The sequence below is a fragment of the Chiloscyllium plagiosum genome, chromosome 34 (assembly GCF_004010195.1).
Source record: "Chiloscyllium plagiosum isolate BGI_BamShark_2017 chromosome 34, ASM401019v2, whole genome shotgun sequence".
NCBI classification, from domain to species: domain Eukaryota; kingdom Metazoa; phylum Chordata; class Chondrichthyes; order Orectolobiformes; family Hemiscylliidae; genus Chiloscyllium; species Chiloscyllium plagiosum.
This window is the reverse complement of record NC_057743.1, coordinates 19651553-19665587: the sequence shown is the minus strand read 5'-3', so window position 1 is coordinate 19665587 and position 14035 is coordinate 19651553. Positions and strand designations below refer to the sequence as shown.

General features: G+C 41.0%; 1 protein-coding gene across 1 annotated transcript in view; it reads left to right on the top strand.

The window, feature by feature from the left end:
* The window catches only part of plekhm2 (pleckstrin homology domain containing, family M (with RUN domain) member 2), a 39698-nt gene that overhangs the window by 1280 nt on the left and 24383 nt on the right, over window positions 1-14035 (top strand). Inside the window, exons 2-6 of the mRNA XM_043675410.1 lie at window positions 4307-4416; window positions 4784-4883; window positions 6385-6472; window positions 7308-7494; window positions 13976-14035. Coding sequence (XP_043531345.1) covers window positions 4307-4416; window positions 4784-4883; window positions 6385-6472; window positions 7308-7494; window positions 13976-14035 — 545 coding nt within the window. The remainder of the gene's footprint in view (window positions 1-4306; window positions 4417-4783; window positions 4884-6384; window positions 6473-7307; window positions 7495-13975) is intronic.

Sequence of the window (14035 nt, the reverse complement as noted above, 5' to 3'; positions counted from 1 at the left end):
TCAAGTCGGTTGTCATTAATGGAGATGGAGAGGTCCAGGAAGGGGAGCCAGGTGTCGGAGATGGTCCAGGTAAATTTAAGGTCAGGGTGGGATGTGTTGGTGAAGTTGGTGAATTGCTCAACCTCCTCGCGGGAGCACGAGGTGGCGCCAATGCAGTCATCAATGTAGCGGAGGAAGAGGTGCGGAGTGGTCCCGGTGTAATTACGGAAGATCAACTGCTCTACATAGCCAACAAAGAGACAGGCATAGCTGGGGCCCATACGTGTGCCCATGGCTACCCCTTTGGTCTGGAGGAAGTGGGAGGATTCAAGGAGAAATTGTTAAGGGGTGAGGACCAGTTCAGCCAAACGAATGAGAGTGTCGGTGGATTACTTTGCACCTAACATCCAATGAGTTATCCTTGAAGTGTTGTCACTTGCTCTGTTAATGTTGTCTTTTAAACTTGGAACACCAGAGGAATTAGATTAAGGTCTGAGACTATTTCCATGAGCCAGCCCTTGCGTGCTATAAGCTAGAATATGACTTTACATATACTTTAAATATTAATCCTGAACCAGCGTATATACTGTAAAACTTGTACATTTTTTTCTACTGCTCAGGTAGTTGTCACATGTCACTTCCACGTTCTTTTCGTACATACTTTCTTGTCAATCTGTTCCGAGATATGACTCATCTCTGGAGCAGGTAGAACTTGAACCCAGGCCTCCTGGCCCAGAGGTAGGTACACCAGCATTATACTGCAAAGGCCTATCCCAGGAGACCATATACAGATATAATGAAATTATGGTTTCCCTTTTTGAGTTTAATTTAATTTGATGTTAGGTGTTGCTGTTTCAACCACAAGTGTAACAATGGAAATTAATTTTTAAGATAAAAAATACATGCACGTGAATAAAATAAAAAATTATTTTTCTGCATATTTACAACTTTGGATGTGGGGACAAGTCCCTCCCGCTTCAACGCCTAATTCTGCCTTTTATTTGGAATTTTACTACATGCAATCATACAATCCTTTTCATTGTTAATAGCTTTGTATCTGAGCAGCATGATTACCAGCAATCTGTCACTTGATGTTGATATCAAGTCACAATTTATAAAAGTGCAACAGATGTGCCAAAGTTGCATATGTGTGTGGAATAACAGACTGACTGCAAACAGGAAACTGTCAAGAATGAATCCTTAGAGCATTTCTCAACAGTGGTGAAACATGGACAATATATGCTACGCAAGAGGAAAGGCTATCTGTTTCCACCCTTGCTGTCTTAGATATATCCTTAATAGCTCTTGGCAAGACAAGGCCACCAACCCAGGTCCTGGAGCATGCTGATCCAATCACTATTTCATCATTGCTAAGGCAATAGAATCTGCACTAGCTTGACCACAATTATCAGGTGGATGACAGCCCTAATCCCAAAATCCTTCCTTATGATGAAGTAGCCACACTGTTAGGATCTCCTAAGCATTCATGCCTCTGCTATACGGACACTTATGAGCGAGATATTACGATTGTGGATATTGACATTGACAACTAGAAGATAGTTGCTGTCAGCTGTGATCTCTCAATGCTGACTGTTGGAAAGACGTTGGAGGTGGTGAGAAAAAACTTAAAGCTCGATGGGCCAGAAAGTCATGAACCTTCTCAACTCACTCCCTTTCTTCAGCATGCCAGGTATCTTCCTGAGGCACACCAGGTGATGCTCATGCAGTTGACTGCTATGCCAGAAGCCATCACCTTATGAAATGGAAGGCTGCGATCACCTTTGCTAAAGGGGCAGTATGTGACCTTGAACTTATTCTGTTCTTGTTACAGGAGTTTCACTTTGGCAACCAAGCATCTCCACACCTCATCCAAATGAAATCTCTGTGCAAGCCATCTTTGTCCCCTTTCTCCTGGGAGAGATTTTAAATGCAGAAACCATCTGAGTGAGGGCAACTTCAGAAAAAACAATGCTATTTACTCCAAAAGAGCATTATGAGATTGCAACCTAAGTTAACTTCTCTGCATAAATTAAAGTAGAACTGAAATGGGAAGGAATCTCAAAGTTATGAAAACATACTGATTTTACTTTAAAATTTCCATGTTAATTTTGCAGAAATGCAATGGTAGCAAGCAGTAGTATAAAATACCTAATTTAAAAAAATAAATTATGACACTAATTAATCTTAAGAAATACTGTTTTTTTAAAATCAGCTTGTGTTGGAGTACCAAAGGATCTCCTATCCACAGCCCTTCGACCTCATAGTCCTGGAACTGTGCACTGCCTGGTTCTACCTCTTGCCCAAAATTCATAAACCTGACTGCCCTGGTCGACCCATTGTCTCCGCCTGCTCCTGCCCCACCAAACTTATTTCCTCATACCTTGACACCGTCCTGTTCCCTTTGGTCCAGGAACTCCCTACGTACATTTGGGACACCACCCACGCCCTCCATGACTTTCATTTACCCGGCTCCAACATCTCAACTTCACCATGGTCATCCAATCCCTGAACACATCCATCCTCCAAGACCTCAGTTTCTTCTTCTCCCGCCGACCCAACCAGTATCCCTCCACTGACACACTCCTTTGAATGGCTGAACTGGTCCTCGCCCTCAACAGCTTCTCCTTTTGAATCCTTCCACTTCCTTCAGATCAAAGGAGTAACCATGGGCACTGGTATGGGCCCCAGCTATGCCTGCCTGTTTGGATATGTGGAACAGTCCATCTTCTGTAGTTACACCAATACTATTCCCCACCTTTTCCTCTGCTAATTTGATGACTGTATCAGCGCCACCTCATGCTCCCATGAGGAGATTGAACAGTTCATCAACTTCACAAACACCTTCCATCCTGACATCAAGTTCACCTAGACCATCTCAGAAACCTCCCTCCCCTTCCTGGATCTCTCTGTCTCCATTTCTGGTGACCGACTCAGCACGGACATCTCCATCAAACCCACCGACTCCCACAGCTACCTGGACTACACCTCCTCCCACCCCCCTCTTCCTGTAAAAACGATATTCCTTACCCTCAATTCCTCCACCTCTGCTGTATCTGCTCCCAGGAAGAGCAATTTCACTCCAGGTCATCCCAGATGGCCTCTTACTTCAAGGACCACAATTTCCCCTCCCACGTGGTCAACAATGCCCTCCAGTTAATCTCCTCCACTTCCTGCACCTCCGCTCTTGAACTCCACCCCTCCAACCATAAACAGGATAGAACCCTCCTGGTCCTCCCCTTCCTTCCACCCCCCAATCTCTGGATACAACTCATTATCCTCCGCCTTTTCCAGCACTTACAGTCACACTCCACCACCAGAGAGATATTTCCCTCCCGATCCCATCAGCATTCCTCCGAGACCATTCCGTCCGCAACTCCTTTGTTAGGTCCACACCCCCACCAATCCACCCTCCACTCCTGGCAGCTTCCCTTGACACTGCAAGAAGTGTAAAACCTGTGCCCACACCTCCCCCTCACCTCCGTCCAGGGCTCCAAAGGATCCTTCCATATCCAACAGAGATTTTCTGTATCTCCAGACACCTTCTCTTCTGTGTCCATTGCTCTCGATGTGGTCTCCTCAACATTGCGGAGACAGGATGCCAACTCGCGGAACATCAGAGAACATCTCTGGAACACACACACCAAAAAAAACCCCACTGCCCTGTGGCCAATTACTACAACTTCCTCTCCCATTCTGCCAAGGATATGCAAGTCCTGGTCCGCCTCCACTGCCAAAACCTAGCCACCCGATGCCTGGAGGAAGAGTGCCTTGAGCTTCATCTTCTGCCTTGGGATCCTCCAACCAAACGGCCAATGTCAATTTCACCAGTTTCCTCATCTCCCCTCCCCCACCGGATCTCAGATCCAACCCTCTAACTCGGCACCACCCTTTTGAACTATCCCATCTGTCCATCTTCCTTCCCACCTATCCACTCCACCCTCTGCTCTGACGTATCACCATGACCACCCCCACCTGCTTCTACCTTTTGCCTTTCACACCTCCTTCTCCTACTCCTCCCCTCTCCCCCAGATCCTTCGACTCTCCTATTTCTTGGATGCTGCCTGACCTGCCTTGCCTTTCCAGTAATGGGTTGAGCTGCTTTTGACATTTGTGCTTGTTGGTAATATAATTGATATGCTCACCATTATAAATTGGCCATTTTTGTATGTTTTTCTTTGCAGCATAGATGTCAGATATTCAGTTATTTCTGGTGCACAGTGTGTTCTGGCTTGTGCACAGAACTGAGCACTATTTTGATATTCTGACTGATGTCTCACTTGTGTGTCTTTATTGTGCTGCTTGTTACGATTCTAAATTTGCTGTTTAGTTTGCAGGACATTTCCTCTGGGTACTGGGTATTGGTCGTCCATTTTACACGGAGTGAAGCGGTGAAGCAGATTGACGTGCTGCAGCATGTAGCTACGAACCTTGGTCGCAGTGAGTTTCAAACTACAGATATGCATCTAATCTATATCATGAATTTACATTTGTACTGTTTGATTTAAGAATAAATTTAAATTCTTTACTTTTATTTTTCCCTGCCCTGTTTTCATCCTCCTCTCCAACTCTGTTTCAACACCCACCACTATCTACATGTCAGGTTTTACCATTACCAGACCAATGCTGCCAAGTTTGATCCTGTTGTCAAGCAGGGCTAACACCATACTTGTTATAGTACAGGTCTTGGAGTAGTGTTAAGAAGCGGGAATCATGCCTGATTTTACACCCTCTCAAAGTGGCCCTGATGCTGTCCTGGCTTATTCCTTCTTGACCTATCTCACTCAACCCTTTTTCAACCTCTTAGGTCGGGCCTGGCTGTACCTTGCATTAAACGAGAATTCTCTGGAAAGCTACCTGAGGTTATTCTGGGAAAATCAAAACCTGCTTCATAAGTACTACTTCAAGTAAGTCCAACCTCATCAGAGCAAGTAGAATTATTAAAACCAGCAACATGTTAATTTAGAATTAAAGATTGTAATTCCACAGGCTAGTGACATATCACTGGTAGGAAAGCAGTAAATTCCGTTGTACGTACAATATACACGGGTGTATAAATTGATCTTTGCCTCAAAATTCCTCCAAAAACAGGTGTTGACTTATTTGCTGAGTTTTAAAGTGAACCTGGGTGTTCATCATCAGTCTCATTTAGGCACTGGATCTGCTTTGTAACACAACCTGTATCATCTGCTTGATCCCTTACACTGAGTTATAAGATAGTAGGTAAAATATCTTGTTTGTAGGATGAAATATTGGGACTGGCTGCTAACCAAAATATAAACTGTCAAGAGCTGAAACGGGCACAACTTCTATGCTGAATATATGCAAAAACATAATTCTTGGGCTAATAAAATGGTATCTTGTATGACACACATTGTAATATACAGTAATCACAGTCAAAAGCACTAATCAGGCATAGGGATGTTGGAGAATGATGGGTAATGTTATCTGGTGGTTCGTTGTTATATAGAATCCTTTTTATCCTTTCTGTAGAAGTATAATGAAGCTTTGGTATCAATGCAAGGGATATGATATGCTCCCCAGTTACCTACAGCCAGCAATTTTAAATTCAAGAAATAATGACATCATTACTCTGGGTGTAACACAAGGATGAGCTGACAGCAAAAGTGCTGTGTCAAAAGTACTTGCATTAGATAAATGCATGACCTATCACGTCATATGACCACCAGGCTGGTGGTTATATAACGCGATAGTGTGCATTAAGACAAGGCTTGCATTCATCGATGGTGCAATCCAGAAAACCTATGTATCATTAAATTTGCTGTAGTCTGGCAACGGGGGCAGTAAGGGTTTTGTAGTGGAGCCACCAAGTAATTTCACAGGGGTAAAGGGCAAGTGAGTATGAAGATATGCTCCCCAGTATCATAAGCCATTAGCTCCTCATCTCCACTCTCCACAGTCATGTTTAAGTCTAGAAAGATTATAAGACTCGGTATACATAGAATATTGCTCACATCTGGAGAAATTATTCTGATAAGAATGAGAATTCCATGCATTTTTGCAGTTGGCTTAATATCTTAGCAGCAGTTTAAGCCATAAAATCAAAGGAAAATAACTAACCAAGACGATCTCGTACATGTATACTGGATCTCTTAAAAAGTATTGCTCCTGTGTTGCCATGCCCTGTGAATTTTGTGATTGTTTACGTACAAAGCATAGTGGTAAAAGTAATTAGATTTTAGAAATGTATGTAGTTAAATCAGCACTGTTCTCAATATAAGTTGCTCAGTCTCCTTTATCAAGTGGCATTCTCCATTGTATCTAAAATAATACACAAAGTAAGACATTGCATTTGTAATAGAAGAAAGTAAAACACTTGGATAAACAGAGATCAATGATCTTGTAGATATGTGATATCTTACTGTCGTGTTTCTTTTGAACCCTAAGGAATGCCTTAGTCTGCAGTCATGATCACCTGACTCTCTTCCTCACATTAGTGTCTGGCCTGGAATTCATTCGATTTGAGTTGGAGTTGGTAAGGAACATGCATTTAAGTGATATAGTGTAAGTTCTTAAAATATATGAAGGAATAGCATAAGACAGCAATGAGCCTTAAATGATGAGAAGAAGTATTTTTCTCAGCATCGATATTGCAGGACTGTCGAGAAGATTGTTTGTTTAATGGAGCTAGTAAAGACACATTGAGTTAAATGGGCCCTTCTGTGCTCTGTACAAGTCAAAATGTGGAATAATTATCATCTATATGTCAATATCTGTTTGCATTACGGCCTTGTTAGTGGCACAGGCTCCCTTTCTGGGAGGTCCACATGGCTGGCTGAAAAATTCACCAAGAGCAGTTTTAAGAATGTTTTTTTCTTGGCAGTTAGATTATGAGCAAGTTTCTTCTTGATCTGTGGCTGTCTCCAAGATTCAGAATCTATAACAAATATCAATTTCATGTATCTTACACAGTGTGAATGTAATTCTAAACCTGAGTTGCCCAACCAAGAGAACGTTAGGCCTAGCGAATGAGTGAACCTGTGAGATGCATGACTTGTATTTATTTTGGAATCTTGACTTGATTTACTTTTTGACAGGGATAAAGTTCACTATTCCTTACCTCCCTTGAGATTAACAATATTAATAATAAAGCAAACTGTACATGCTTGTGGAAGGTCTGGATCTAATGCAAGTGAAAAACATTTCAATCCATGTTCTGAACTGCCTCTAATACTGATGAAAGTGCAGGCTTTATTAATAAGGAAATTTGTTTTTTTTTATTGGATCTTCACCGTAAAACTTCACAGTTAAGATGTTTTGTTTTGGCTCCTGGTCACTGTCTATTCACATGTTTGTTTCTTTAAATCTAGGACGTTCCCTACCTGGACCTGGCTCCATATATGCCAGAATATTATAAGCCGCTGCACTTGCTGGACTTTGAAGAGCGCCTGCCCAATTCTGTGCATGGTTCTGACAGCCTGTCACTCAATTCATTCAACTCTGTCACCTCCACTAATCTAGAATGGGACGATAGTGCCATCGCACCCTCCAGTGAGGGTAAGTTCTAATCTTTTGCTGTATCCAAAGAATCCAGTCATCTCATTATAAACTCGTTCACATTGAGTGTATTCATGTGTTTAAGCTTATAATACTTGCAGTGATTTGTGGGAGTTTTGGCTGTTATATGAATCATACAGTACAGAAGAAGCCTTTTGGCCCATCAAGTCTGTACTGCAAATATATACCACTGCCTATACTAGGCCCTTGAATATTATGACACTTCAGTTGTTCATCCAAGTGCGTTTTAAAAGTTGAGGTTACCAGCCTGAACTACCCTCCCAGCATTGTATTCCAGATGTCCACCTTTTGTGGTGTACGGAGAGTAAAACCCACCATCTCTAGATTTATGAACTAGCATATTCCCGTCCTAATCACAATTCAGTGACCATTCAAGAAAAGAATGTTGGCAAATGTGGGATTGGATCTGCATGTGCTGTCCTCTGTGGTAGAATAAATAGTGCAATAGTAGTCAAAATGAAGATAAATAGAGGGCTTTTTAAAACCTTTGTTCAGTGTTGCCATACACTGCCTTTCAAAGGAAAGGTGGGGGGCATTAGGAAGAGTCTTGGAAATCACCTTCCCTAACCCCTGTAAGAGGTGCCCCCTCCACACCCACACATACACCCACGCACGCACGTGCACACACACACACGCACACCCCACTCTCCCTACCCCCACCCTCAAACAGAGCTAGAAAATGACTTATTGGAAGAACTGATAAGCTCACCCTTCTGTCCCCAACCTAAGGAATGAGGAGGGTATGCAACTACAACATGAATAACCCTGAGCAAGTAGCTGAAAATGATTGAGTCATTTAAAAATATCTCTTACCAAAAAGAGAACTTAATCATGTGTTAATCAATGCCATTTCCAATTAAGTTGATTGTTGGTGAGCTATAGTAAGGGTAGAAAAAATTAAGGCATCCTCAGGTATGATCCTTTTGTATCATGCAAATGGTTCAGCGGTTAATAACATGAGCATATACTGGGGTATATGAATAGTAGAGCACAGATTGCAAAGATGTCCTTTTGTAATTGAAATGCTTTGAAATGCATTGTCCATTACAAACATTCATTGCAAGACCATGTACAGTTGCATTGCAATAATGCAGCAAATATTCAACATCTTGAAGTCTTCTGCTGGCTTTTGTAAGTCACTTTGAGAGAAACCTGGGTAAAGTGTAGCTTGTTAGGTGTTTGAAGTTTGAATTGCAGCCATGATTTCATTGCAAGTCATAGATCATGAATCCAAGGGTTAGACAACAGGATTCTGTACTCCACTGGGGTCTGGGAGGTCATTGTGTACCTTCAAGACAAAGGTCATGACACTGAATACAAGGACATGGAGATAGTATGGGACGAAGGCATTAAGAAAGAAGATCAGCCATGATTTAAAATGGTGGAGCAGATTGAAGGCACTGAATGGCCTACTTCTGCTTGTATGTTCCTAACTATTTCCAGTCTTTGTGGAATTTTGGACTAAGTAGTATATATTTTTTTTAAAAATTAGTCAGCCCTTTTGAGAATGAACTTTAGGAATAATATCCTCATGGAAAAGGTTGTAGAAGTTTGGTACCCTCTTATGGAAATGGCAGTTGATACTAGATTCAATTTTAAAACTGATTGATAGGTTTTGTTTGCCATAGATATTAGGGGAAATGGGGCAAAGTTGACTATATGGAATTAATTTGTAGATTGACCGTGATCTCTTTGAATGGCTGAACCAGCACAGGAACGTGATTAGCCGAATCCTTTTCTATCAGAGATGAACATTCACTTTGTCTCAGCGTTTCTGTCGTAGACCCCAAGAAGCATGCTTGGCAACTACCTTGCCTACTGACCCTGTACAGTACAGAATAGCTGCCAACCAGTAATTATTAAGTACAGATGTAACTATAACTGCTTTACAGGTAGTGGATACACAGTATCCCATCTTCAGCATCATGGGCACCAAGTCTATATCTATTATGAAAGGAGGACCACTATGCTGCCTAATCAAAAATAACTTCTGTTACCAACAGATACTACAAGCCTATATATACATCCAGTCATGCAATACTTGATCTAAGGAGACTGTGGGCAAAGCATAGTTTTCCTTCTGGAGTTAGTATGTTCCAAGCTACACAAATTGGTAGATTGCAGTGCAAACTCTTCAGTTTCAAAATCTATACAAATAATGACTGGAGCCGCAATTCAAGAATTGTCAATGCGTCAGCCAAGTCAAATGCATTAAGCTATAAAGTGTGCCATCAGCAAACTGAGACATCATTCGAGCCTATGGAACTCTCTGACGGTTTTTTCCACCTCAACTTTTACCCTTGAGTATAGAATTAGGATTACTTTGATTTTCTGAAAGTTTCCACAGCTGGGTCCTTGAGAGACATCAGATTTTATATTGGCTTTTGATGCATAATACCATTATGCAAAGCTCATTAACTTCCACTGCTAATTGCATTTACTTTTAACTGCAGATTCCAGAGTAGATGAGGTTCACATTAAACATTATATGCCATCAAGTGTCACAGACAGTTCCACCTCAAGCAACAATAGCATGAGCCACTAAAATAGTCACACCTGTGTCACACTGACTTGGAAAGTAGTTTCACTCCCACTGGCTAGACTGTCTTCCTTAAATAGGAAAGGATGCATCCTGTACTTCAAGGCACTTTGTTTTTGAGGGTTACTCTTTGGTTTTTTGGGGGTCACATTTTCATTCTTACTGTTTTATTAGGTCATGTGGTCACATAATAACATCATCTTGAATTAATGATTGAAGCTTATTTGAACTGCAGACATGATTTCATTCTAACCTTATAACAGAAGCAGAACTAGAAGAATTCATCAACATCCTCAGTTATCAACCCCATTAAAGTTAACATCACAATATACAAGGGAAACATTAATTTCCTAGATGCCACCGTATTTAAATTTGCACAAGACAAAAGGTATAAAATAACAAAAGTTTTTTTTTTCAGCATAACTGACACGCATTTCTACACAGAAAAAACATGACGGTAAACTCACTTTTGCCAGAAAATGCATTTCCATCAGATTTTCAAAAAGCTGGAATATTTTAACCAATCTCTTATTTGAATGTAACAATTGGTACAGTGTTTATTACAATAGCATCCATCATAATCTTTCTGTAGTGTAGCTCCTGAACACATGCAGCCTTAAGCTAGAGATAACCACATTTATTTGAAAATGATTCATTACGTCTGTTATTTCAGATTTTCCTAGTTATCCTGTCTGTGGCTTCCCTTTCTTCCAGCCTGTTCCTCTTTCACCCCCAAGCAGTGCCTTGTGGCCCCTCTGTCCTGTGCCCCACTCTGCATGTAACAATCTCATTATTCCCCATTTTAATCTGGTTAGTCGCTGAATAAAGGAAAATTTCTGGACAATTTGGGGATTTGTAGGGGAAGATTTGCCTCCTGCCCCAATGTATTTTGTGTTGCTATTCATAATCATGTGTTGCTATACTTAATCATCCTGTATTAAAATTAGGCCATTTGTATACTATAAGAGCTGCAGCTGGTAGTATTGTGCTGCCAAGAAACATCTCTGCAGTATTAGTCACGCAGACGATTTTTGTATGTTAAATCTTGGATGTTTCTAATTTGCTTATGTTGCAGAAAAAGTTAGTTTTGTAAGTTACAATGCCGTAAATTGGCAAGCTAGTTTTCAATAGAAAAACCAGGTACAATCATAAGATGGTGCTGATTATGAATACCATGTGGAGTAATGGGGAAGATGGCATGAATTAAAATCTTTCATTGTCCTCCCAACCCCAACAATTTAAAGACTTGGATAATGGAAACAAAGCGTTATACAATATGGAAATAGACCCTTTGGTCCAACTCATCCGCACCGACCAGACATCCCAATCTGACCTAATCCCATTTACTAGCATTTGGCCGATATCCCTCTCAACCTTTCCTATTTGCATACCCATCCAGATGCCTTTTAAAGCTTGTAATTGTACCTGCCTCCGCCACTTCCTCTGGCACCTTGTTCCATATACGTACCAACTTCTGTGTGAAAAGGTTACACCTCCGGTCCTTTTTAAGTATTTTCCCTCTCAACTTATACCTATCCCTTCTAATTTTGGACTCCCCACCCTAAGAAAAAGACATTGGCTATTCACCCTATCAATGCCCCTCATGATTTTTTAAACCTCTACAAGGTCATATGTTGCTCGAACGTAGTTGATGGAATGAGAAGGAAGGGTGAGACCACACACCAGAGATGGCGCTATGCCCCCAGCTATATTTTAGCCTGGATTGTTCTTTGTCTTACAACTGAACTTATCGACTTCTGTTGACTCATGCCAGCTACCTGGTCATTCTAACTGGTGAAATATAAACTTTTCTACCAAGCATTCAATATTTTTTATCAGGAAGTTATAAGATAATATAACCCAGTGGTGGTAACTACACAGTGTGAACGTTCTTACATTTGTTCCTGCAGTGCATTGGAGGGACAGCAATGTGATACGACCACTTATAGGTATGTCTTGTTTTTTAATTGGCAGGCTCTTCAACAAATAATAGAAACTTTTTTTGTTCCAATTCTATGGATAATTTATGAAGTGAGACCTGCTGAGCTTACTGCATTAGAGAGAAAATGATTTGAAGTGGGAAAGGACCATTTTTGTTCAAAAGGTTGATATTCAGACAATGTAAAGATTTAATGTTATTAAATTTCAGTCAGTGCAAATCCTGCCTACACAATTCACACGAGTTCAATTGAAAGACATGGTGAAGGACTGAAGAATGTCCAACTGTCAGATCTGCAGAACATTGAGTATGCAATTTCAGAATAGGGATCTCAATCATGCAGTGAATTCATTTAGAAGAATTATCTATCAACTTTGCAATTGGAATATCACTGGACATCATTTGGAGAGGCTGAATGGGCAATGATCTGTAATTTTATATGCTATGTATTCAATGTTTTTATTTTCTGTATAGCTGGCCAGATGCTGCACCTAGAAAATACCTATCCATTAATCTATTTCACCTTTTAATTTATTCTTGAGATATGGGCATTGCTATTCAAACTGCCATTAATGGCACATTCCTGAGAGAAGCTGCTGCAGTCTGACCATTGTTTGCTACGCTCAACATGTTGGAGATCCCAAGAATGGTCCAGCAGACTGTAATTTATTTTGCTTTTAGGCCAAAGAATAGTGACTAAATCATCACAGAGGTTTGTAATCAGCTGCACCACTCCCAATGAAATCAATTGTCACCGACACTTTGTTTTGGTGCACTGCCTTACAGGCATCAATGCCTGGATCTCTGGTTAATTGCAACTGTCCAATTTCAAATACTGAATGTGTTTTACAGCACAGCATATAATTCAGAACACAAACAGTGATGTTCCACCATTGCTATCTATTGGTTTGCTGCTATCATCTGTAATGAAAATAGGAAAAATTGGTGAGTCACTACGAACTAAGTGCAATTAGAGTCCTAGAGATGTACAGCATGGAAACAGGACCCTTTGGTCCAACCCGTCCATGCCGACCAGATATCCCAACCCAATCTAGTCTCACCTGCCAGCACCCGGCCCATATCCTTCCAAAAATCTTCCTATTCATATACCCATCCAAATGCCTCTTAAATGTTGCAATTGTACTAGCCTCCACCACATCCTCTGGCAGCTCATTCCATACACATATCACCCTCTGCGTGAAAAAATTTGCCCCTTGGGTCTCTTTTAGATCTTATCCCCCTCTCACCCTAAACCTATGCCTCTCGTTCTGGACTCCCCAACTCCAGGGAAAAGACTTTGCCTATTTATCCTATCTCAATTGAGTAATAACCCACAGCAGGTGAAGAGGGTGGAGGCTCAGTGGCCTTGATAAATACCAGAGCTGCACAACAATATTTGTACGAGGAGCTTACAGCAGTGTATTTAAAATTATCCCATGCTGTTAAAGTATAGCTGTGTGTTTCTGTCAGCACTTTGTCTCTCCGGTGAGTCTTTTATTGATCAAGCAGAGGATACGGTATTGAAACAGAGCAATTTACTAATTTCATTAGTGTGTGTCAAGTTAGAGACAGTAAGTCGTCTCGCATTTACCAGTCATCTGTTGACTTTGTATGATTGCTATTTGGGGACACTGTTTTTGTATTGCAGCATCATGTCCAAACTCATTGCATCTGCACAATTGGTATGTCCAACAGTGCCTCTTTATTTCAGCTGTCTGTTCAAAATTAAAAGTCCCAGAATACAAAACATCATCCATTTCCTGTGGGGGTAGCTGTCCCATGTCATTCTATATCCAGCACCTGTACAAGGATGGTAGAAAGGCATTTGAAATTGGCTGCAGGCTTGCTGGAATAACCAACAATCATTTTGACATCCATGTACAATGGAAGTTCATCTCGTGCTATTTTAATATTGTACCATGATTTTCATTTGTTACAGATTTTGTTTCTTTTTTTGTTTCTGTCTCTTCTTTCCATTATAGATTATGATTTTGGAGATGTCTTTCCAGCAGCACAGTCCATACCCAGCACAGACTGGGAAG